The following is a 22,719-nucleotide window of genomic DNA, read 5'->3' on the forward strand; positions in this document are numbered from 1 at the left end:
TCAATGGTTTTTCAGTTGAGGGAGAGCGAGGGCTGTCTGAGTTCCTCTCATTTCTTCTTCCTTGGCCATATGTCTTTTTCTCAGTCTCTAGCTCTGTTTCACTGAAACTTTTTTTCTGTCTTTTATTTCTTTCTGATGGTATCTCCCTCTCTCTGTTTCTTCAATTTCCTTTTGCCTCTGTGTTTCCCTTGGTATCTAACTCTCTCCCTCTCTCTCTCTCTCTCTCTCTCTCTCTCTCTGCTCTATTTTGGTCTCATTCTGATTGTGTTTCTCTGCACTTCTCTTTTCTCTTTGTTCTCTCATTCTTGATCTCTATCTCCATACACGATACATGGCATAATCTGCCTCTCTCTGTGTTTCTCAGCCTCAGGTTCTCTGCAATTTTTCCTCTTTAACTTGCTTCCATTTTTTAGTTCAAGTGCCTCCACTCCTGTTTTCCTGCCTAGAGTGGGATCGTGAGAGGGGCTGTTCTAAGGATGCTTTCTTTCTCCCTTTCTGTATGATTTGGAAAACCAAACTCATAACCACCACCATCACAGATAATTAATAGACTAGTCCTGAATGGGTATAAGTGTGTGTGTGGAAGGGTTAGAACAGAAGGGAGAGGCAAAATCTGGGAGAATCGAAGGAAGCAGCCTAGAGCTGACTTTTACCCCTTGAAAGACATCCTAGCAGCATATCTAAGATCCAGAAGGTTGTGCTGCGTAAGTCGCTCAGTTTTCCCAGAATTTCCACCACTTCTGGACACAGGACACCCCAGCCCAGCCAGCCAAGCCTTATTATAAAAGCTGCTGTTCCCCAAGAGATTCAATTTCCAAGTCTGAGAATCTGCACACATGAGGAGGGCATTTGATTTTGTTTACTAATATGTATAAGTAGAATTATAATACCCAGGAATTTTGTTTCAGGAAAGTAAAGAAGATTTACGAATATTTGGTACAAAAAGAGTTGAAAACCATTTATTTAGATTATTATAGAAAGTAATCACCAGGCCATATCTTTAGAGATGGTCTTTCCCTCTAGAGAATGGGGCTCAGGGGTGGTCTCTACATCTTAAACTTTGAAAACAAATGCGCATGCACACACACACACACACATACACACACACCAGCAACGTTGTGGTAAACCAATACAAGTAATCTTTGATTATTACTACTTAATATCACCTTGAGTATAAACAAGACAACTTGTTGAATAAAACTCTTTAAATTGAGTTATTTCTCTTGCTATTCTAAACCTTAGTCTTACTTTCTTTATTTAAAAAAGTGATTAATTAGGATCTGGCAAAGATAAAGTAGTTGTCCCTGATCTCTATCAAGACTTTATAAAACATTATGGTTACCCTATTTGGCAGATGGGGAAACTGAGGCCAAGAGGGTTAGGTGACTCTTCTAATGAAGAAAAGATAGAGCTGGAATTTGAACCCAGGTTGTCTAATTCCTAAATACCATAGCCTAAAAATGATGTTCAACTTCCTCCCACACACTACCAAGACATGTTGAACTACAGGTTGAGCTGAAGGAGACGAACTAAGAGTATTGGAAATATGAAGATATGGGAACGGCCCCAGTGGATTTCCCTGAGTGAATTCAATCCACCTTTCTTCAGGTGGGAGATTATAGGTTATATAACCACCCCCCAGATAAAGCAATCTCTTCCCGGATGGCATGCATACCCAGAAAACTTGAATACCAGGGTGTTCATATTTCTGCATAGCTGATTTCCCAGAACATATTTAGGCAGGATCTGGTGCCCTGGATACAGCCCCTCAACCTAGCATCATGGAGCTGGGAGGGGCCTTCACCATATTTCTGGCACTCTGCTTGTCTTGTCTGCTCATCCTCATTGCCTGGAAACGGATCAACAAGGGGGGAAAACTGCCCCCAGGTCCCACACCGATACCTTTCCTGGGGAACCTGTTGCAAGTCCGTACTGATGCCACCTTTCAGTCTTTTATGAAGGTGAGTCTGTCTACCTCCTATGATAGAGCTGAAGCAACTAATTCTATGGACAGATACATGTAGATTTCTAAAACACAGACTCCTGGAAAGACAGACTTTATGAACCTTAGAATTATGAAATTCCAGAATCTTAAATTCTTGGAAAACACAGACTCCTGGCACATTGGAACTTAAGACTCTCACAATCCCAGGACTTTGGAATTAGAGTAACTTCTATCCTTAAACACTTGCACTCTGATTTTATAGAACTTTGAGGCTCAGTATCATGAAATCTTAGGAGTGTAAAAATTTAGCATTTCAGAGAGAGAAGCACAGATCTTGGAGTTCATCTCATCCAGGTCTATAATTTTACAGATGAGGAAAACAAGGCTTGTGGAGGTTTGGGGGGTCTTGCCCAGGATCACAGGAGCCAAGATCTCTACGCCTTTTTCTCAATAGTCCTTCCAACACCAGGACTCACCTTTATCTGTTTTTTCCCACATTTGTATCCCCTTGAAATCTCCACCCCCTAAAATCTTTATTTGGTCTATACTTGGTGTTCCAATCAGCCCTCCTCCTCTTGTGTCTTCCTTCACTCCCAGCTCAGGGAGAAATATGGCCCAGTCTTCACCGTGTACATGGGTCCTCGGCCGGTAGTTGTTTTATGTGGGCATGAAGCAGTGAAGGAGGCCCTGGTAGACCGAGCAGATGAATTCAGTGGCCGTGGAGAACTGGCTTCAGTAGAGCGAAACTTCCAAGGTCATGGTAGGTAACAACAATAATAAAAACAAAATGATTATAATGCACTTCCTATGTCACAGGTTCTTTGATAAGTATGCTATGTGAATGATTGCACTGAGTCCTCTGAGAGCACTATTAATATTATACTAATTTGGCAAGTGAGGAAACTGAGGGTGAGAAAAGTTAGTGGTAAGTAGTAGAACCATTTTATTTTGAACCCAAACCATCTGACTCCAGAATGTCTGCTGTGTTACGTCTGCTCTTATTTTTAAAGGATTAACTACATGTTTTATGTACCCACCCAAGCCCTCATGGCTAACTTTACTTCTTATTTCCTACACATACACGCACACACAACACATAGGTCTCCGCCTCCTCCATTTAGGTAGATACCTTTCTAGTGTCACCCGTACATCCATCTCTAATTGGCCACACAACTTCAATTCCAAGCAGCCTCGCACCATTCTTTCCATATTTCCATCAATTCATCTATACCTATACCTTTCCTTCCATTCATCTACTTTTCCATTGATGCGTACATCCACCAAAAAAATCCATTCACTAATTAGTCTTTCTATACAAACATTTTCCTATATAATTTATCTACACATTATCAATTAACTTTCCATTTACCCATCTATCCACCATTACATCCATCCATTCCTTAACCCTTCCATCATTGATCCATCTATTAATCTTTCCTTTTATCCATCCTTCCAACCATTTATCCATCCATCTCAAACCATCCATTAACCTTTCACCCATCTATTAAGTCATCCATCAATTTATCAGTCATTCCCGTCATAGACTCTTCTTTCCATTCATTAATCCACCAAAATTATTTCACTAAATTTCCAAATATTAATTCACCAATCCATGTAAATTTGGTAATTTCTAAATGTTTCTTACTAGATGATAACTCCTTTTATGTAAGCATATAGATGTATACTTGTGAGCTTCTGTGTACATGTATGTGTATATCTAGAGAATCCAAGTGTTATATAGAAAATAGAAATAGTCTTCTCCCCATTCCAGGATGCTGTATATGGCATTCTATCTATTCCAATTCATCCATCAAGTTTTTATCCAGTCAAGGTCTCTATCCTGTAAGAAACTCTCCTTGATCTCCCCTAATCACTTCTTTCCTGATTCCCTTTCCTCCTCCTCCTCCTGGACTGTTTTTGAGGGTCCTGTAGGAAGAGAAACTTAGTCTCTTCATCAAGCCTGGGAGGTTGGGAAGGGCTTCCCTGATTGCAGAGTCTATGGCTTTCATAATCTATCCTTATCCTTGTCCAGCAGAGAGTTGGACACAAGAAAGGGAGGGGAGACAGGATGCTGACTCTGAGATCCTGGCAGGTGTCGCTCTGGCTAACGGAGAACGATGGAGGATTCTCCGACGCTTCTCCCTGACCATCCTTCGGGACTTTGGGATGGGAAAGCGGAGCATTGAGGAGCGGATCCAGGAGGAGGCAGGCTTCCTACTGGAGGAATTACGGAAGACCAAGGGTATGTGAGGGTCCCAAAGGGGAGGGCTACAAGGTGACTTGGTGATTGTAAAGAGCTCAGTTATGAGAAGATGGGCCTTGGTGGGAGAAATCTCTGGAATGGGAGAGGATGAAAAAGATTAAGGATTTACTGAAATTTCCAGCTAGGTTCCATGTTAAAAGTTAACATGAAAGACCCTTGGAGACCACTTGTCCAGAAACTTTAATCAGTGGATCTCAGGGAGTTTGTGAGCTCCTAATATCATATGCAGACTTTGGTGATATGAGAGTTTGTGCCTTATTCTGGTGATAGGATCAAATTTTATCACACACACACACACATATTGTGGTAAAAACCACATAACATAAAATTTTATCATCTTAACGATTTCAGTAGTGTTATGTATACTCACATTGTTGTGAAAAAGAAGAACGTTTTCATCTTGCAAATCTGAAACTCTATATCCACTTCATTATATTTTTAAAGGAATCCAGGCCCTGCCCAAAAATAAGATCTGGATCCACTGGGGCCAAAAAACGGAAAAAAAAAGAAGACACAGAGGCTGAGAAATACAGAGATGAATAGATAGATAGAAATGGAGATAAATTTCTCTAAATCAGAGATTCCTCACTCGGGCTTCACAAATGCTAAACAATCTACATAAAGGCTTTGACTGTCCACGTACCCCCAGAAATTATTTGCAACACTGTATATTTACGAACATATGCATGGTTCTGGACAAATTGTCCCCAACTCCAATGACCTGACCAGCATCCTGTTTTACAGATAGTGCAGCTGAGGCCAAGGGAAGGATTTTCTTAATAGCTCAAATGGAATCATTGGTAGAAATAGACAGAATCCAGCTGTCATTTTTTTTATGTGTCCCTTACCACCACTTCTTTCCCAAATCTGTGACTGTCTAGCACAAACACAACTAAATACTATAACAAAAAACAACGATTGAGTTCTGCTAGCATTTCTTGAGTGCTTACTACATGCTAAGCATTCTGCTAAGCATTTTACATGGATAACAATATTGAATCCCCATGAACGAATGAAGTGGATATTAAACCAACTTGCAGATTGGGAAGTCTAGACTCAAAACACAAAAATGAGTAACTAACATGTGCTAGTAAGCAGTTGAGCTATGATTCATAACCACAACTGAACGACTCCACACCCCGTGCCTAATCATTGCCTCCAACATAAACAATTTCCATCACCCAGGTGCCCCCATCGAACCGACCTTCTTCCTGAGCCGCACTGTCTCCAACGTCATCAGTTCCGTCGTCTTTGGAAGCCGCTTCGACTATGAAGACAAGCAGTTCCTGAAGCTGCTGCAGATGATCAATGAGAGTTTCATTGAGATGAGCACACCCTGGGCACAGGTGCTCACCAGTCACCTCTCTACCCATCCCCAATCTCAATTAACTAAGCACGTGCCTATACCTCATTTAGTCCTCCCCACATTCCTGGGAGGCAAGTACCAATATGTCCTGAGTGTCCAAGAAGAAAAGGGCCTCACCCAATTCTAAGACCCCATGCTGGATATTAAGTCCAGCTATCTGACTCCAGATTCAGCCCATGCTGGCCCCTGGTGTCCATTGCTGACAAATTCCCTTTGCCTATTCCCCACAGCTATATGACATGTATTCTGGAATTATGCAATATTTACCAGGAAGACATAATCGCATCTACTACTTGATAGAGGAGCTCAAGGACTTCGTTGCCTCTAGGGTCAAGACCAACGAAGCATCCCTTGACCCCCAAAACCCTCGGGACTTCATTGACTGCTTCCTCATCAAGATGCACCAGGTACCTCTTCCTCTTCTCCCAATCCTTTCCTCTCATCTCCTCAATCCTTAGCACCTGCAACTTTAAATTCATCTGTAAATATGTTGGAGACAAAAGAGCAAGCATTGTTTCACACGGTTTACATTTATTTATAGATGAGATATAGAGATAGTAAAGGCATAAACTCTTACACCTTTAAAATAAACTTTCAATGTAAAACTTTGAGGAACATAGAGACTTAAAAGCTTGCACCTTTCTAATCATATATGCCAGAAACTTACAACTGTAGAAAAGGAGAATGAATCTTTAGAGTATTAAAATTTGAGAAGCTTAGATATTTAAAGTCTTTAAACTTAAAAGTTAAAACTTTAAACTTAAAAGTTAAAACTTTAAAGTCTTAGAGATGTGAAATTTAGAAGCTTAATACTTCTGTATTACGGAATTTTAGAAATTTATGTATTTTTTATCATAGGACCTCAGCACTTGGAAGTTTAAAATTATATACCCTAATGTCCTAGAACTTGCAAATCTGACAAGGCAATCTCTACTCTCTTCTTCCCTTTGTTCACCTGTCTCCAACCACACTGGTCCCCTCCTTGCAGTTCCTCTAACACACCAGGCACACTCCTGCCTCAGGACCTTCACTCTGGCTGTTTCCTCTCCCAGATACCCACTTGGTTTACCATCTATTGTGTTTTCACAAAACCTTACTCTTACACAGGGAGAAAATAAGAAGATAAAGACAGAAGAGGGTAATTCTGTTTACTATCCCTCTCATTTTCAGGATAAAAATAATCCCCACACAGAATTTAACCTCAAGAACTTGGTCCTCACCACTCTCAACCTCTTCTTTGCTGGCACAGAGACTGTGAGCTCTACATTACGCTATGGATTGCTGCTGCTGATGAAGCATCCTGAGGTGGAAGGTGAGCATCCACCTGAGCTGCTTACCTGGTGACTCTCACTCTCAGCAGGAAAGAGGACATAGTCTTGAAACATTAGAACCCCACAGCCTTAGACTCTTCACACTTTAGAACCTCAGAATATGGAGACTTGGAATCTCTGACTTGGAACGCCATTTGATTTAGTCTTCTACTTGGTGCCTGCACTAGTTTCCTATGGCTGCTGTAACAAATTACCAGAAACTTAGTAGCTTAAAACAACATAAATCTATGATCTTACAGTTCCAGAGTTCAGAAGTTCAAATAGGCTTTCACTGGTTGGAACCAAGGCAGAATCTGATTCTTTGCCTTTTCCAGCTTCTAAAGCTCCATTCCTTGCATTCCCAGACTCATGATCTTGCTTCCATCTTCAAAGCCAGCAGCATAGCATCTTCAAATCTCTTTGCTTCCGTTGTCACACCTCCTTCTCTGACTCTGACCCTTGTGCCTCCCTCTTATATAGGCATTTGTGATTATAATTAGGGCCAATCTGGATTACCCAGGACAATCTCCCCATCTCAAAATCCTTAATTTAATGATATCTGCAAAATCTCTTGTGTCACATAAGGTAGCACTCATGGGTTCCAGGGATTAGGGGGTGGATATCTTTGATGGCCATTATTTAGCAAACTATAGTGCCAGAATCAAATGGAATCCCTCTCCAATAAATTGCAATCTGGGCTTGTTGGGTAACTCCAGTAATAAGGAATTCATTACTTAAGGAAAATTCACAATTTTGGCCCCTCTCCCTTCTAATGCAGTTCAAAGCAAGCCAAAGAATTGTAACCATCATTACAAACAATGGAAGTGAATTGTCTTTTACAAATCTAAATCATCAACTATTTAATGGATACCTTCTATGTGCTAGGCACTGTCCTAGTTACTTGCATACTGGATTTTATGTAAATTTTACAACTCTATGAGCTGGTTAGACCATCACATCCATTTTGAAGATGAAGAAACAGTCTCATAAGGTAAAGTCATTTGTCCCAAGGTCACTCATCTAGGAAGTTCAGAGAGGGGTAACTGCACCAATAGTGTTCTTAATCACTGTCACATAATTGCTGTCATTTGCTTCAATCCTGTCCTTTTCAACTATTGTGTCTCTTTCCCATCCTGTCAAAAATCTGTGTATGAAAGCCCAGCTGGAACCAGGACACTGCCCTGCTCATCAGACTTCCATGGCTCCTCCGTGCTTTCTTCTCAACAACCCCTGACCTAGGTGCTAATATTATTCCCATTTTTCTTGGCAAGGAAACAGAAATAAACTGCCAATGTTGGTGAGAGTCAGGAGAAGCAGGACCCTGGACCGAATTCAGGTCTTGTCTGCCTCTAAAGTTTGTGACCACTGGCTCTGTGCCATTATGTTAATCTGTTAAATGAATTAAAGATGAGGTCCCAAGTTTAAAAAATAAATAAAGGTAAAGATAGAACGTCCCAGCTAGCATTCAAAGATCCAGGCTGTGTGCCTCCTGGTGATCTGATGAGTATTTATTAGCCCCACCACTGTATCAGGTATTAAGAATAAAGAGGCAATCCATACAAATATGGCCTGCTCCCTCAGGGTACACGGGTGCTGAAGATACAAACTGATGGCCCAACCCAGGCCTCCAGAATCACCTCCTGTGTCCTTGTCTCTTATGTTTTCTGGTCTCTTCCAGCCAAAATCCATGAAGAGATTGACCAGGTAATAGGACCACACCGGATCCCAAGTGTGGATGACCGGGTCAAGATGCCCTATACAGATGCCGTGATCCATGAGATACAGAGACTGACAGATATCGTGCCCATGGGTGTCCCCCATAATGTCATCCGGGACACTCATTTCCAAGGCTACTTTCTGCCTAAGGTGGAGTTGCACCTTCAATGTCACCCCTTCCCTCTCCACTTACCCCTCTCTCCTCCCAGTTCCCTACTTCATACTCCAACACTGATTTCTCCTAACTGGCCCCATCTCCACCTCAGGGTACTGATGTGTTTCCTCTGCTTGGCTCAGTCCTCAAAGACCCCAAATACTTCCGCTACCCAGATGCCTTCTATCCCCAACACTTCCTGGATGAGCAAGGCCACTTCAAGAAGAATGAAGCCTTTGTGCCTTTTTCCTCTGGTAGGTTTCTATGATCCAGGTTCCCCCCAGGAACATGGTAGATATGTCCCCTGACCTTTGATCTGTGTTTGACATTCAGGTCTGAATGGGAAGTTGAGTGCTATTTCATAGAATCAAAAAATCCTAGAATCCCAGAATTGCAAAATCATGGAATATTAGAACCATTGACTCTGATAATTACAAAAACAATAGTACTAAACAAGAGTCAGCAAACTTTTTCTGTTAAGGACCAAATAGAAAACATTTTAGGTTTTGCCAGCCATGTGGTCTCTGCCCGAACTATGCAGTCTGAACTACTCACCTCCACCGTTGTACTACAAAAGTGACCACAGACAGTACATAAACGAATGAGCATGTCTGTGATGCCAAAAAACTTTATTCATAGACAATAAAGTTTGAATTTCATGTGTCACAAAATATTTTTCTTTTTATTTTTTTCAACTACTTAAAATGTTAAAAGATTCTTAGTTTGCAGGCAGTACAAAAACAGGCAGCAGGGAGGATTTACTCAGTGAATAGTAGCTTGCTGACCCATGATATATATCTTAGAGTAACAGTATTTTAAGTGCAAGCCACATTGAACCTGAAGTCAGTGCAGTGGTCAGGAAACAGGGCTCCACCCCACCACCATGGTGTGGCCACGGGTGAGTTACTTCAGCTGCCAGCTGTAAAATGGAGATTAATCTCTCCAAACCATTGAAAGGGTGACACAATAATAAGCACTGTTTAAGTGTGAACTTTCTTTTTTTTTCTCTCACCAGTGTCTGGCACCAATTAGGTGTTTCATAAACATTTAAGATATTGAAATGAACAGAACCTTCAAATTCATCAATCCTCTAGAACAAGTCCATCTTGGAATCTGATGTAACCCAAGCCACCAGAGAAGTAGTTCCCACATGTTGAACCCCTTTAAGTGGCAGATCCTAGCTAAGGATTAAATATAGGAATCCACTGAGTCTTTATAATGACCCTATAAATTGGATATCGTCATGACCCCAGGGATGCTGAGGAGGCAGCTGAAGTTCAGATGGGTGGTGGAGACAGAACGCTCCCCTTGCCTCCATTATTCTGTGCAAGTGTGACTTGCGTTCCTGCCCTTCTCTGTGCTCGCAGGAAAACGCATCTGCCTGGGTGAGGCCATGGCCCGCATGGAACTCTTTCTCTACTTCACCTCCATCCTTCAGAACTTCTCTCTACGCTCGCTGGTGCCACCTGCTGACATCGACATCACGCCCAAGGTCTCAGGCTTTGGCAACATCCCGCCGACCTATGAGCTCTGCTTCATGGTCCGCTGAGCACCCCCTACTGGGCGCCTAAGTAACCATCAGAGAACAGAGCTCTCTTCTGTTCTCACCCTCTTCATTTCCCTAAATTTTCGAAACAGCCCTAAAGAGATGGCACTACTACTACTGTCATGGGACCACAGGTCAGCGTGGGTCAGCTGAAAATATAGAGCTATATGTCTTCTACATCCAGTAGAAGAGCAATGCCTTGTCCAAGATTTCAGCAGTAACCTGGAGGATTTGCGTTCTCATGATCCCCTCCACCTGGGCTTTCTGTCTCCACCAAATGCTTGTTGTAGATTCCATGTCTTTACGTTGTTCCTTTGTCTTTTCCCTGATAATGACCAAAATGTGAGTCACAATCCTTTCTCCTTGATTCTCATATTCATCACTTCCAACAAAGCAACAAAAAACTCAAGACTGTCCAGTGAAGCAAGTTTATTGTGTCTTGTGCGTGACATCAATAGGGCACTGCAAACAACTTAAAATGGGTTTTTGACTTCCTTGTTATTAACTATCCTTTCTGACAGCTCACCATCAGAGATTTCCCACTGGTTGGGCCATCATTGTAATACCCCAGCCTCAACCATCTTGCTGGCTCACTACCTCTCCCTCCCCCATCATCTTACTCACTGAACCTGGTTTCCTAGTTGTTCTTGCCTCAACTTACAATTCCAAATACTCTCACAATCCATTTTGAAGAATAATTAAGTCGCCCACAGCGCTATTATTCCATTTCTAAACTCCATCAACTTGCTCAGCTGATGAAAGCCCTCCCTCATTTTTCGTTTTATTCAACCAATATTTATAAAATACCCAACATGTGCCAGCACACTCTTCAGGTTCTTGGGATCCATCAGCGAACAAAAGAGACAAAACTCCTACCCTCGTGGAGTTTCATTCTAGTGGGGAAGGTAGACAATGAAGAATAAACATAATAAATAAGTAAATGATATAGTATGTTAGAACAGCAAAGTAAGGAAATGGCATAGGGAATTCCAGGATTGGAATTTTAACTGGGGGTCATGGGTGGTTTCAAAATTCAATGAGGAGGAAACTGTGCAGATATCTGGGAAGGGAGTGTTCCTGGCAGAACAATTAAAAACAGCAGAGTCATAAGACAGAAGGCTACATGTGTGTTCATAAATAGACAAGGAGACATGTATGCCTGGAGCAGAGGAGGAAGAGAGTGTAGGAGTAAATGAGACAAGGGCAGGGAGTTAAAAGGTCAGAATATATGGGGCCTTGTGCACCTCAGTGAGGAGTTGAGCGAGGTGGATGTCTTTGGAGGGTTGCTGAGCTTAGTGTGACATGTATCAGCATGTTTTAAAAGGCTCACTCTAGCTGTTGTATGATAAATAGACTGAGGGAGGGGGTGAGGACAAAAGCAAAGACCAATTAGGAGGTTTCTGCAAGTGGTGATGTTGGTTCAGACACAGCAGAATCAGTGGAGGTGGGGAGATGGTGGTTTTGGAATCTATTGTGATGCCTGAGATTGCTGGGATTGCTAATGTGTTGGATGTTGGGTGTGAGAGAAAGAAGGTGTTCAGGCATCTCTCCAGAGATAACAACTCATCCTTTACCAGTTCTTTCTCAATCTCATCCCCCTCCCTAAGAGACCCTCAGGTCCAATAATAGTCAAGGTTCCTATTTTGAAATCAACATAAAATGACTTTGGCCACTTTAAGCAGAAAAGGCTGCTGGCCACTGAAAGGCGATTGGTTAGCTCACAAAATCAATGGGAATTCTGGAAAACCAGGCAAAGAATATGAGTAGGAAAAAAAAAAGAGGTTGTGCCAGGAGTACATCAGCTAAGATAATGGCCAGAACCTTCCAGCTAGGGGCTGCTGCTGCCACTGCCACCCCACCCATGATTGGACACTGAACACCACTGCCGTGGGACTCTTGAGCCATTGTTGCTGCTGTTGACAACTTCCTAATTTTGTCTGTGTTTCTGTGCAAGATGTTGGGGAAGATTCAATGTTCCAGGCAGGATGATCAAATTAGCCAAGCCATTGTCACAGGGTGACAGGGTGTAGGGAGGAAGAATCAATGGCCCCTTCAGAAAAGACTTTCTCCTGTGAGGAGACACAACAGGGGATTTTCCAAAATTGGAAGAGAGTTTTGAGACTGGATATGTAATATACAACAAAAGCCATGATACACATTATGTGAATTGGGTCCTCTGAGAAGCAGAAGCTTAGTTGGAGTTAGGATGCTTCATTTTATTGGGGAGTAATGTTTGTGAAACACGAAAGAAGAAGGAAGAAGAATGGGTCAGGAAAAGTCTTCAGACCAGAATGCAGATCCGACACCACACTCGTAAAAGGAAAGAAGGGAGGAAGCAGAATTGCTTAGGGAGAGACTCAGAGCACAATACAGAGATAAGAGACTCACAATCCACCTAATGGGCACCTCTGAAGTGAATATTGCTGTTAGGGGTGTCTCATATTGGGCAAGAAATGGTCATGCGTTGTACCCCAGCTGTCCTCAGTCGCTGGATGAAGCTTTCTTGGAAGAGCATGGACTCTGCTCCAAGATGAGGTGGATCCTGAAGGTACTACCACTGGAGGCTGTCAGCTCACTGCAGTCCTTGCAGCTAAATGGCAAGTTCTTTCTTGAAGGGAGATCTGAGCAGCACATCTCCATGCCTGCCACAGACACAGACATACAAGCACACATCATTAAAGCCTTAGCATTCCTTCCACAAGCATAGCATTTCAGAGCTACAAATACTCTCAAAGTGTACAGCCCAATGGTCATCAAACATTTTTAGCTGTGAAAAACCTTTCTCAAATTATCTTATGTAAAAATCTAATGCATGAAGCAGGAGAGAAAATTGCTGAACTTTCTCTCTGGGTAAAGCACAGAACAGCTCTAGACCCTCAAAAGAGCCCTCATTTTCATTGGTGAGGAGAGCTGTTTAGAAAGTCCCTAGAAACTCTGAGGGCCATAAGGCATTGTAATCATTCAACATCTGTCCCTATTCTAGGTGGGGCCCTGTGGAAGTGATACCGAACCAAGCGGGCTCGCCTCCTGGTGAGTTAAACAGTACTCTACACCAGTGGAAATTGTCTCACAAAGTAAAGTGTATTTGCAGCAAATAGGAGGCCATGAGAAATCATTTCCAAAGTCATGGCGTCCCTGAACAAAGGGAAGCAGGAACTTTTATTTCGGTTGGGGAATGAATATTCAAAAGGGAGAGGCAGGTACATTGCAGATTATAGTAATGAGGCTCAATCTCCTCTTGAAGAGATATTCGAATTAAAAATAAGGCAAGGTCATGGGCGTGGCTCTTGTAGGGAGGCTTCGTTAGCTTCTGGGTGGTTGCAGGTTGTGTCTCCTTAACATAAAAAAACAACTTGGAAGAACAGTTAAATGCTTCCAAACCCATCCTTGAGTTCCTCGGGGCACTAGTCAATGACAGAAGGACCTGATGACATAATGGTGACCAGGATAGATTCATTTACTGACCACATGGGGCCAACAGTGCAGCAAAGAAGATTGACTCATCTCTGGACAATGACAGCCCAGCCCAGAGTGGCCAGGGTTCTAGTGGAACCCCACAGGATATAGTGTTGACAGATGTGATGGAAGAAGAGAGACTCAAGTGGTTTGGGGTGACATCAGGTGGTATGAGACAGGTTTGAGAGAGTTGATATCCTTTTTATTTCCTGGAAGTAATTTGTTTTATTGGAGTAAATTCTTCTCAGAAATTGGGCAAATCAGTTCTCTTTATACTGTCACTGGGAGGAAGAACCAATCAGGACATATGAGTCAGAGAGGTCATTTTCTTTGCTGTGGGATTTTTTTTTCTTTAAAAACATTTTATTGAGCTATAATTAACATATCATGAAATTCACCCATTTATTGTGTACAGTTAAGTGGTTTTTGGTATATTCATAGCTAGATTGCAAGCATCACCATAGTCAATTTTAGAACATTTTCATCACCTCAAAAATAAACCTCATACCTTCTAGGTATCATTCTCCTATCCTGTCACTCCACTCCCCAGCCCAACAAACAACTAATCTACTTTCTGTCTCCATAGATTCTCTATTCTTGACTTCCATAGTAATGGAATCATATAATATATGGACTTTGTGACTGGCTTCTTTCACCTAGCATAAGATTTTCAAAGTTCATGCTATCATTCATTTTTATGGCTGAATAAAATTCCATTGTATGGGTATACCACAATTTGTTTATCCATTTATCTGTTGATAGATGTATTAGCTTCCTAGGGCTGGTACCTCCTTATGTACCGTAACAAAGTATCAAACTGGGTGGCTTAAAAAGAATGACAGAAACTCTGGCCATGGCACATGACTCAGCTGAGTGCAGTTCAACACGCTGATAAAATTAAGGGCTGGTGCTTGAAAGACAGAATTGGGGTGCTGGAAAGAAGCTTTAAAAGTAGATAAGGTGTAGTTGAACATGCGACAATTGATATGTACAGAATACTGGTTTTTGCTTTCTTTGTCCCTTTCATGGTGGTAGCAGGGGTAAATTTTGAGAAGGTACCAAATATCTGTAGGAATATATATCTGCCCCATAGAGAATTTCCATAGAATTCAATAGCATTATTTAAAGTAGTGTTTCTATCAACCAGTCCCAGTCTGAAACTTGACACAATAACTAGACTAGCTATTTTATAGCTATCTTAAAACGATCTTGTCAAGTGTGCTTTAATTTACATAGTTTATTTTAAAATCCCATTCTTTTGACTATTCTAAAGATTATACGTTCTTTTCTGGTGTATTCTTATGTAAATATCACTGTCGAGGCATATATATGGCAATGGCAGGCTTAACTCTGCCTAAGATTTATCTCTGCACTAAGCAAAAGATCTTGCATATCTGTAGTAAAATATGACTCTACCTTCATTTTGTTGGCATACTAAAGAAACTTCTTAAAAGTATCTTTTTAAAAATTTAGTTTTATATGCTTACAAATTTTTCCATAATATGTAATTTTGCTGACTAAATCTGATCCTTTCGACAGAAAACGGATCAATGGATTCCCACGTTTCGGGGAGGGTTTAGTTGCAAAGGGGTATGAGGGAGTTTCTTGGGGAACTGCTCTACATCTTGATTATGGTGGTGATGGCACTTGTCAAATTTCAGGGTGAGTTTTACTGCATATAAATTATACTTCAATGAACAGGACTTTAAAAACTTTTTAAAAACCCAGAAATTTATTGTCTCACAATTCTGAAGGCTAGAAGTCTGAAATCAAGGTGTTGGCAGGGTTATGCTCCCTCTGAAACCTGTAGGAAATGATCCTTCCTTGCCTCTTCTAGTTTCTGGTGTTTCTTGATAATCCTTGGCATTCCTCTAATTGAAGATGCACCACTCCAACGTCTGCCACCATCCTTAGAGGGCCCTCTTTTCCTGGTGGGTCTGTATCTCCTCTTCCTATAAGGACACCAGTTGTATTGGAATAGGGCCCAATATAATAACTTCGTCTTAACTTGATTATATCTGTAATGACCGTATTTCCAAATAAGGTCACATTCTGAGGAACTGGGGGTTAGCACTTCAATATATCTTTTTAGGGGACAGAATTCAACCCATACCAATGGACATTTGGTTTGTCTCTATCTTTTGGCTATTATGAATAACGCTCCTATAAATATTTGTGTACCAGTTTTTGTGTAAACATATATTTTCATTTATCTTGGTTACATACATATAAGTGTGTAGATTATGATTATTTCAATGCATTTGTGAAGTTTTTAGCCATTATTTCTCCAAATATTTTTAATGATTCTTTCTCCTCTCTTTCTGCACTCCCGTTACATGTCTGTTTGTGTGCTTAATAATTGCCCACATTTCTTTGAGGCCCTGTTAATTTTTCCTCATTCTTTTTTCTCTCTGTTTTTCAGCTTGCATAATCTCCATTGATATATCTTCAAGTTCACTGATTATTTCTTCTGACAGTTGAAATCTACTGTTAAGCCCCTCTATTGAACTTCTCACTTTAGCATTGTACTTCTCAACTCCAAAATTTCCATTTGGTTCTTTTCTATAATTTCTATCTCTTTATTGACAAGTCTATTTGCTACCATATTGTCATCATACCTTCCTTTACTTCTTTAGTTCTCCTTTAGTTCTGTGAATATATCCATAATGACTATTCTGAAGTCTTTCTGTTAGATCTGACATCTGATTACTCTCAAAGGCAGTTTGTGTTGTCTGGGTTTTTTTCTGGTATATCAGTCATACTTTTCTGTTTCTTTGCATGGTTTATAATTTGTCATTGGAAACTAGACATTTTAGATAATATATTGTAGCAACTCTGGGTACTGCATCCTCCCCCAAATCTAGGGCTTATTATTGTTATTTGCTTTTTTATTTTTTAGTGACTTGTTATTTTAGTTATTTTAGTGAAGTCTATTTTCTCCTACACAGTGTTAAGCCTCTGATGTTGCTCCTAAGGGTGGCACAGCTGTGGGTATGCCCTCAGTCATCCTAGGATGACAGTGGTATTGGTAGGGTTCACTTTCTATCTTTCCCTGACCACATCCAGCTGTTAAACTCCACTAATTCCCTACTGATTGCTCTGTTGCTTTCAATAATGCCCTATGACATAAATTGCTGTACAAACTAATTCAATCAAATTGTAGCATTTTTGAAAGAATAGTTTCTGATGTCCGTGTTTGATATTTGTTCTCACCCTGGGTGAGCTCCTTCTAGCTTTCTGATTCTCTGGTTCTCTCCTGCAAATGAGATGGCCCACAGTCTAAGATGTGTCGTCATTAGATCCATGAACCTTCTCATGGCAAGGGTAATCACCATCCCAATACTCTCAGCATGCCCAAGGTAGAGCCTCCATTCCACCAGTGGGGACTGCACAGAAGAACGGAGCTCCCATCTCCCAACTGTACTTGCCCAGGACTTATCCTTAGGAACAAGTAGAGGGGTTAAGATGAGAAATGCTGAAGTCCTAGTCCTCCCAGGAAGAAGGCCCTCTGACTGGGAGCCGGGGATGAAGAAGCCCTGTGTTGTTGTGTAGCTGTCTGGAGTGGAGTCTCTCCCTCGCCGAGTTAGGAGGGATGAGGAAAGGAACAGTCATAGTTCAAATTCTACCAACTCTGGTCTTTCTTACTGAATTTTTGTTAATCTTCTTGAATAGATGTTTTTTTCATTGGTTGTTTGCCAATAGGACCGCCTCCATTGGCTTTAAATGGTTATTAAAATTCCCTTCTTAAATGGTAACAATTCCCTTGATGAACAAACAGACCCAATATTCCATTATCCTTTATATACATATTCATATTTATCTGTAAATACTGTACCTAGTATAGTCTCAACCATTTGTATTAACTACAACCGTTTAGCCAGCATAACTAACTTTTATTAAAAGGAAGAAGCAGGAAACCTAGAAATGTCTAGCTATTTCACCTCTGAGCACATTTTACATATCACTTTTGAAATTATAAGGTGGGAAAAATGGACAAGTATAGTAACATCATCCAACGGCAATTGTATATGCTTTATCTTATTAAACTATCACTGTTCTAGAATATATAAAATTACTCAATGAGGATAAATTAAAACTATATTTAGTGACTCAGTAACCAGTCTTCTGTATCTTTGTTCTTAATTTGAAATTTTCTATATATTCAAAGATTATTTATTAATTAGTTATCCTTAATTTAATATTATTGTAAGATCTTAAAGCTAATTAAAAATCTGAAAATTGAAATTTAAATTGACAAGTCTAGTCCTTATGACTGAAGCATTGTAAAAATGTACATCTTTTTGTAAAGATATTACCTATCACAATTCAACTCAGTTAAACACATGATTTTGTAATCTTAATAAAATGATGACAGCAAATCTGACTAGGAAAAAAATACAGAAGAAATTAGATATGCAAAATATTTAGGTTATTCACAAGAAAATAAACCAGGACTTGAGCAGACTAGATTATTGCGCTAACATTATTTTGACATGGTGATGAAAGCAAAGAGAAGACATAAAGGTGTTTCTAAACAAAAATTAAATCAGTCAGGGTCATATCAACTAGAAATAGTTCCAGAATTTTCCTTGATCAATTACACGCCAAATATTAAAACTTTATAGTTGCAGATAGTAATTTTTTGCTTCATATCTTGAAATCTAGTAACCAAAGCCATTAATTAAATTCATAGCTAACATCCTTTTGCTTTTTTCCCAAATCACAGCTTTGTCAAGAAAAAAAATAAGGGGCCAACATTTTAAAAATATATAAAATTAAAAAGTGTACATTTTTTATTTTCTTTAATTTTAAATTTGTATATCTACTTAGTATATTGACATTGTTTTTAAAGGTCAGTTGAAATATGAGCTCACTCCATTAAATTTTAAGAGATCTTATAATCAGATTTTAATTCCCTCTGGAGGTAGACAATGAATATCAATTTGTTGCCTCAAAACTATTTTATATTTATAAAAGGGAAAATTTTATCAACTCTTGTGCAAACTGCAAGAGTCAATGTGATAAAGCTGCAAAATTCACGGTAGAAACTGTGGTGGATGGATTGCATGACTGCAAACATTTTATCCTCACCCCCCCATATTCATGCTCTGGAAAATGAGACTGTATAGTTCTTCTCTTAAAAATGTAGAGTCTTTCTCCACACCTTGAATCCGGGATGGCTTTGTTACTTGTTTTGGCCAATGTACAGTAGCAAAGGCCCTGCTAGTAGAGACCTGAAAAGTGCTTCTACATGGGGCTTGCTTCTCTTGGAACTCTCCCAGCACATGTGAACAAGCTAAGGTTATCTTGTTGGAGGATGACAGATCACATGGAGGATAACAAAGACACTCTAGCCAATAGCCAGTCAGCTGACTCAGCTACTGATGGCAGAGGCAGGATTGAGCCCCACCCACATCAGCCAAGACTGGCACAGAGAAACGACTCAGCTAAGCCCAATCCAAATTTCCAACACACCCGAAATTTGTGAACTATAGAAATGCTTGCTATTTAGGTCACTGTTTTAGAGTGGTTTGCTTTGCAGCAAAGCAAACCAATACAGAGATAGAGGTTCTGGTTTCTATAAAAATGTTGATTAGTCAATAAAAAGCAATGATATACATTAAGCTCCATTAGATCTTTCAGAGAAGTAACTTGAAAATCTGAGTAATTTTGTGATTACGTTCTAAATTTGGCAGGATAACCTCTTTCTCCCTCTCTCTGTCTGTCTCCTCTTACACCTGATCTTTGTTTCTCTCTTTAACATCCATATCCCTTATAAAAATGGCATTCTCCTTCTTAGCCTCATTTGACAAGACTTGAAGTGACATTAATTTTTAAATTATTAAAGCATTTAGAGAAACAAAAGAGGGCTGACAATTTTATGCTAGATATTTGATATTCAATTTAATTAACAAGTATTAATTCCATAATGTGTCAACATGAATATAACACTGGTGTCCCAGGAGGAGGAAAAAAGTTCTGAGTTTTAGAGACCCCAAATTTGTGCAGACCACAAACACACAAATACAGACTATTTCACCCATCATCAGAAAAACGCCAAAAACATTTCGATCCTGCATTGTCGAATGCCAGGAAATATCAGATCCTCAGACAGGCAAAGATGAAGAGAAAAATGTTTCATAATGGGGGAACCAGATTCCATTCTCTGTACACTGCCACCTGATAGAAATAACTTAATTGCCAGGCCATAAAATGAAAGTCCAGATTCCACCTCTGTCACTGCTGGCATAAACAAAATTGACCACGAGCAATCAGAAACAGGTCCAGAGCTAGAATCAAAGTTGGCCAAGAACCAGATTTGGGATTTGAGACCAAAGAACTCAAACACCACATGAGATTTACCAAGAGAGCCAGTGAAAGCTGAGCTGAGTTCTGGGTCCTGGTAATGTGAACTTTGGGGCTGTGTTTTCTGTTGTTCCAGTGGAAGAACTCTGGTGGGTTGGTAGAACCTAGGAATAATTCCAAAGAGTAATTCAAAGGCATTTAGTTAATTCTTAGTGCATTAATTAGTTGTATCAAGGACAACCCATAACAGATTGATTTCATCTAACAAAGGCCAAAAGGGGGATTTATACAAGAGAAATAGGATAGAGAGAAGGAAACACTGCAGATAATCTGGAAACCATGAACTTTTTTTTCCTTTCCTTGGGTGGGCTGCTGATGAGCTAGCAGATACCAGAGACCAGTTACAGTGTTCTGCCCTTGGGTAGCTGGATGGATCACCAACTAAATAAAATTCAGTTCTTTGTGGATATCCAGAAGATCTTGAGAGTCCAACTGTGTAATGTCTGAAAGACCCTCTCTTTATGGTATCTGTCGCTGTCTTTACCACCTCTGTGTCAGGTTTTTGGCATTTCTCTTGTCAGAATTACAAACATTGTCTCCCATTAGACATGAGTATTGTCACTCTTTCCAAACTTTGTGAATTCAGTGGGAAAAAAAAGATGACTCACTACTGTTTAAATTTTTATTTCCTTAAATACTAATGAGCTGGACTTTTGTGTTGATTTATTCTTTACATTTCCGTGTTCCTGAGATGTCAAATCATTTCCTTGACCCATTTACCTACTCTATTTCAGAACTTTTCTCAGTGATCTTATAAGCTTGTCATATGTGGAAGATGCTAAGCCTTATTTGTGATGTTGGCTGAAGACATTTTCCTGATACACTTATCCTTTCATTTGAATCTTTATTTTTTTTTCAACCAAGGAAATTATTTCTTATGAAATCAAATGTTTTCCCATTTTTCTTTTGTCGTTTTTTAAATTATCTCTACCTTAAGAAAGACCTCCCCCTCTGTGCATACGTTTTGACACAGCAATTCCACTTTGATGAAGTGCACAAAAAAGGAAACATAAAGATGATCATTCCAGCATTGCTTTTAATGACAAAGAAGGGGAAACAATCCAAATGTACATCAATAGGAGACTAGTACTTCCCACAAAGTGCAATCGCTTAAAAAGTCAAAATCTAAATTTAGCCACATATAAATATGTAATAATTACCAGTGAAATATGTATGTTACAAAACTATCTTCTGGAAATATTTGGACAAAGATGATTGAAGATTCGATCTTTCTAACCAGGTCCTAAATAAATTAACTGGTACTTTTCTTTCAATAAAAGGGATATTCAGAACTCCTCGAGGAAGACTTTAGTAAAATATTTTAACAAAGTCTCTTTCATTTTCTGTAAATATGATATTAAGTGAAAATCAGATTTACCTTCACAGGTTTCTTAGTTCTCTGGTTTCTTTCCTCTGTTTCAAGGATCTACACAATGGAGACCCCTCCCAATGTAGGAGGGGCATGCAAGACAGGTTCCTGTCAGAAGGGGAGGAGGGAGTGGTGATTTTACTGCTCCCAAGGGGAGAGGTATCAAGACTCCCTTGCTGGACACTGAAATAAATGGCTTTAATCACACTCAATTACAAATTTTCCTTTCCCATTTGGGAGTGGGTACAGGTGGTACTTCCTCTTTTTTCTATGTCTGCACTGTCTAGCCTGTGACAATTGAGCACCTAAAATGTACCTAGTGAGACTGGACAACTGAATTTTTATTATTACATAATTTTAATTAATTTAAATTTAAGTACTTGATCCTTGATCTAGCTAAAAACTTTCAAGTATGCTTGGAACTACTTTGACATGTAAATCTACTTTTTCAGGTTTAAATTTTATGAAATCTAAATACAGATCAAGTACTTCTGAGGAAAATTTAGAGTCCAAATTGAGATGTACTATAGGTATAAAATACCCACCAGCTAGAAGACTTACTATGAAAAAAAGGTTGTGAAATAATTTTTATGTCATTTGTTGAGATGACATTTTAGATATATTGTTAAATAAAATATATTATTAATTTCACTTGCATACCCCTCTTCATTTTTTTGATGTGGCTGCTAGAATATTTCAAATTACATATGTGTGATGAAAGATTGAATGCTTTCTTCCTAAGTTCAGGAACAAGGAAAGGATGTCTACTTTCAATATGTCTATTCAACATCATACTGGATGTCCTAGCTGGTACAATAAAGAAACAAATGAAAGACATACAGATTGCAAAGGAAGAAATACAATTTTCTCTATTCTCAGATGACTTGATTGTGTATGTAGTAAATCTCAATGAATCTTAATAAAGCTTCTAAAGCTAATAAATGAGTTTAGAAATGTCCAGGATATGAGGTCAATATGGAAAAATCAACCATATTTCTTTACATGAGCAAAACATAATTGGAGATCAAAATTAAATTAGCAGTATAATTTACAAAAGTACCAAAAAATAAAATGCTTAGACATAGAATGAACAAAATATGTTTAGGATCTATATGCTGAAAACTACAAACCACAGGTGAAAGAAGTTAAAGAAGACCTAAATTAATGGAAAGATATATTATATTGAGGGAATGGAAGACTCATTATGCTAAGATATCAATTTTCTCAA

At 39.6% G+C, this 22,719-nt stretch overlaps 1 protein-coding gene across 1 annotated transcript; it reads left to right on the forward strand.

The window, feature by feature from the left end:
* The first annotated feature begins 1,781 nt into the window (after nucleotides 1-1,781).
* LOC101390621 (cytochrome P450 2G1) lies at nucleotides 1,782-10,303 on the forward strand. The gene is made up of 9 exons (XM_004441609.3): nucleotides 1,782-1,961; nucleotides 2,543-2,705; nucleotides 4,038-4,187; nucleotides 5,394-5,554; nucleotides 5,805-5,981; nucleotides 6,745-6,886; nucleotides 8,563-8,750; nucleotides 8,867-9,008; nucleotides 10,122-10,303. Exons 1-9 carry the CDS (start codon nucleotides 1,782-1,784, stop codon nucleotides 10,301-10,303), a joined length of 1,485 nt encoding a protein of 494 aa, XP_004441666.1.
* The last annotated feature ends 12,416 nt before the right edge of the window (nucleotides 10,304-22,719 follow it).

Source organism: Ceratotherium simum, chromosome 33 (genome assembly GCF_057802395.1).
Source record: "Ceratotherium simum simum isolate JZ-2026a chromosome 33, ASM5780239v1, whole genome shotgun sequence".
In the NCBI taxonomy this organism is placed as follows: Eukaryota; Metazoa; Chordata; class Mammalia; order Perissodactyla; family Rhinocerotidae; genus Ceratotherium; species Ceratotherium simum.

Coding starts and splice junctions, on each gene's coding strand:
- LOC101390621 (XM_004441609.3), top strand. CDS start 1,782: ATGGAGCTGGGAGGGGCCTTCACCATATTTCTGGCACTCTGCTTGTCT. Junction 1,962..2,542: donor CCTTTCAGTCTTTTATGAAG/GTGAGTCTGTCT, acceptor CTTCACTCCCAG/CTCAGGGAGAAATATGGCCC. Junction 4,188..5,393: donor GGAATTACGGAAGACCAAGG/GTATGTGAGGGT, acceptor TCCATCACCCAG/GTGCCCCCATCGAACCGACC.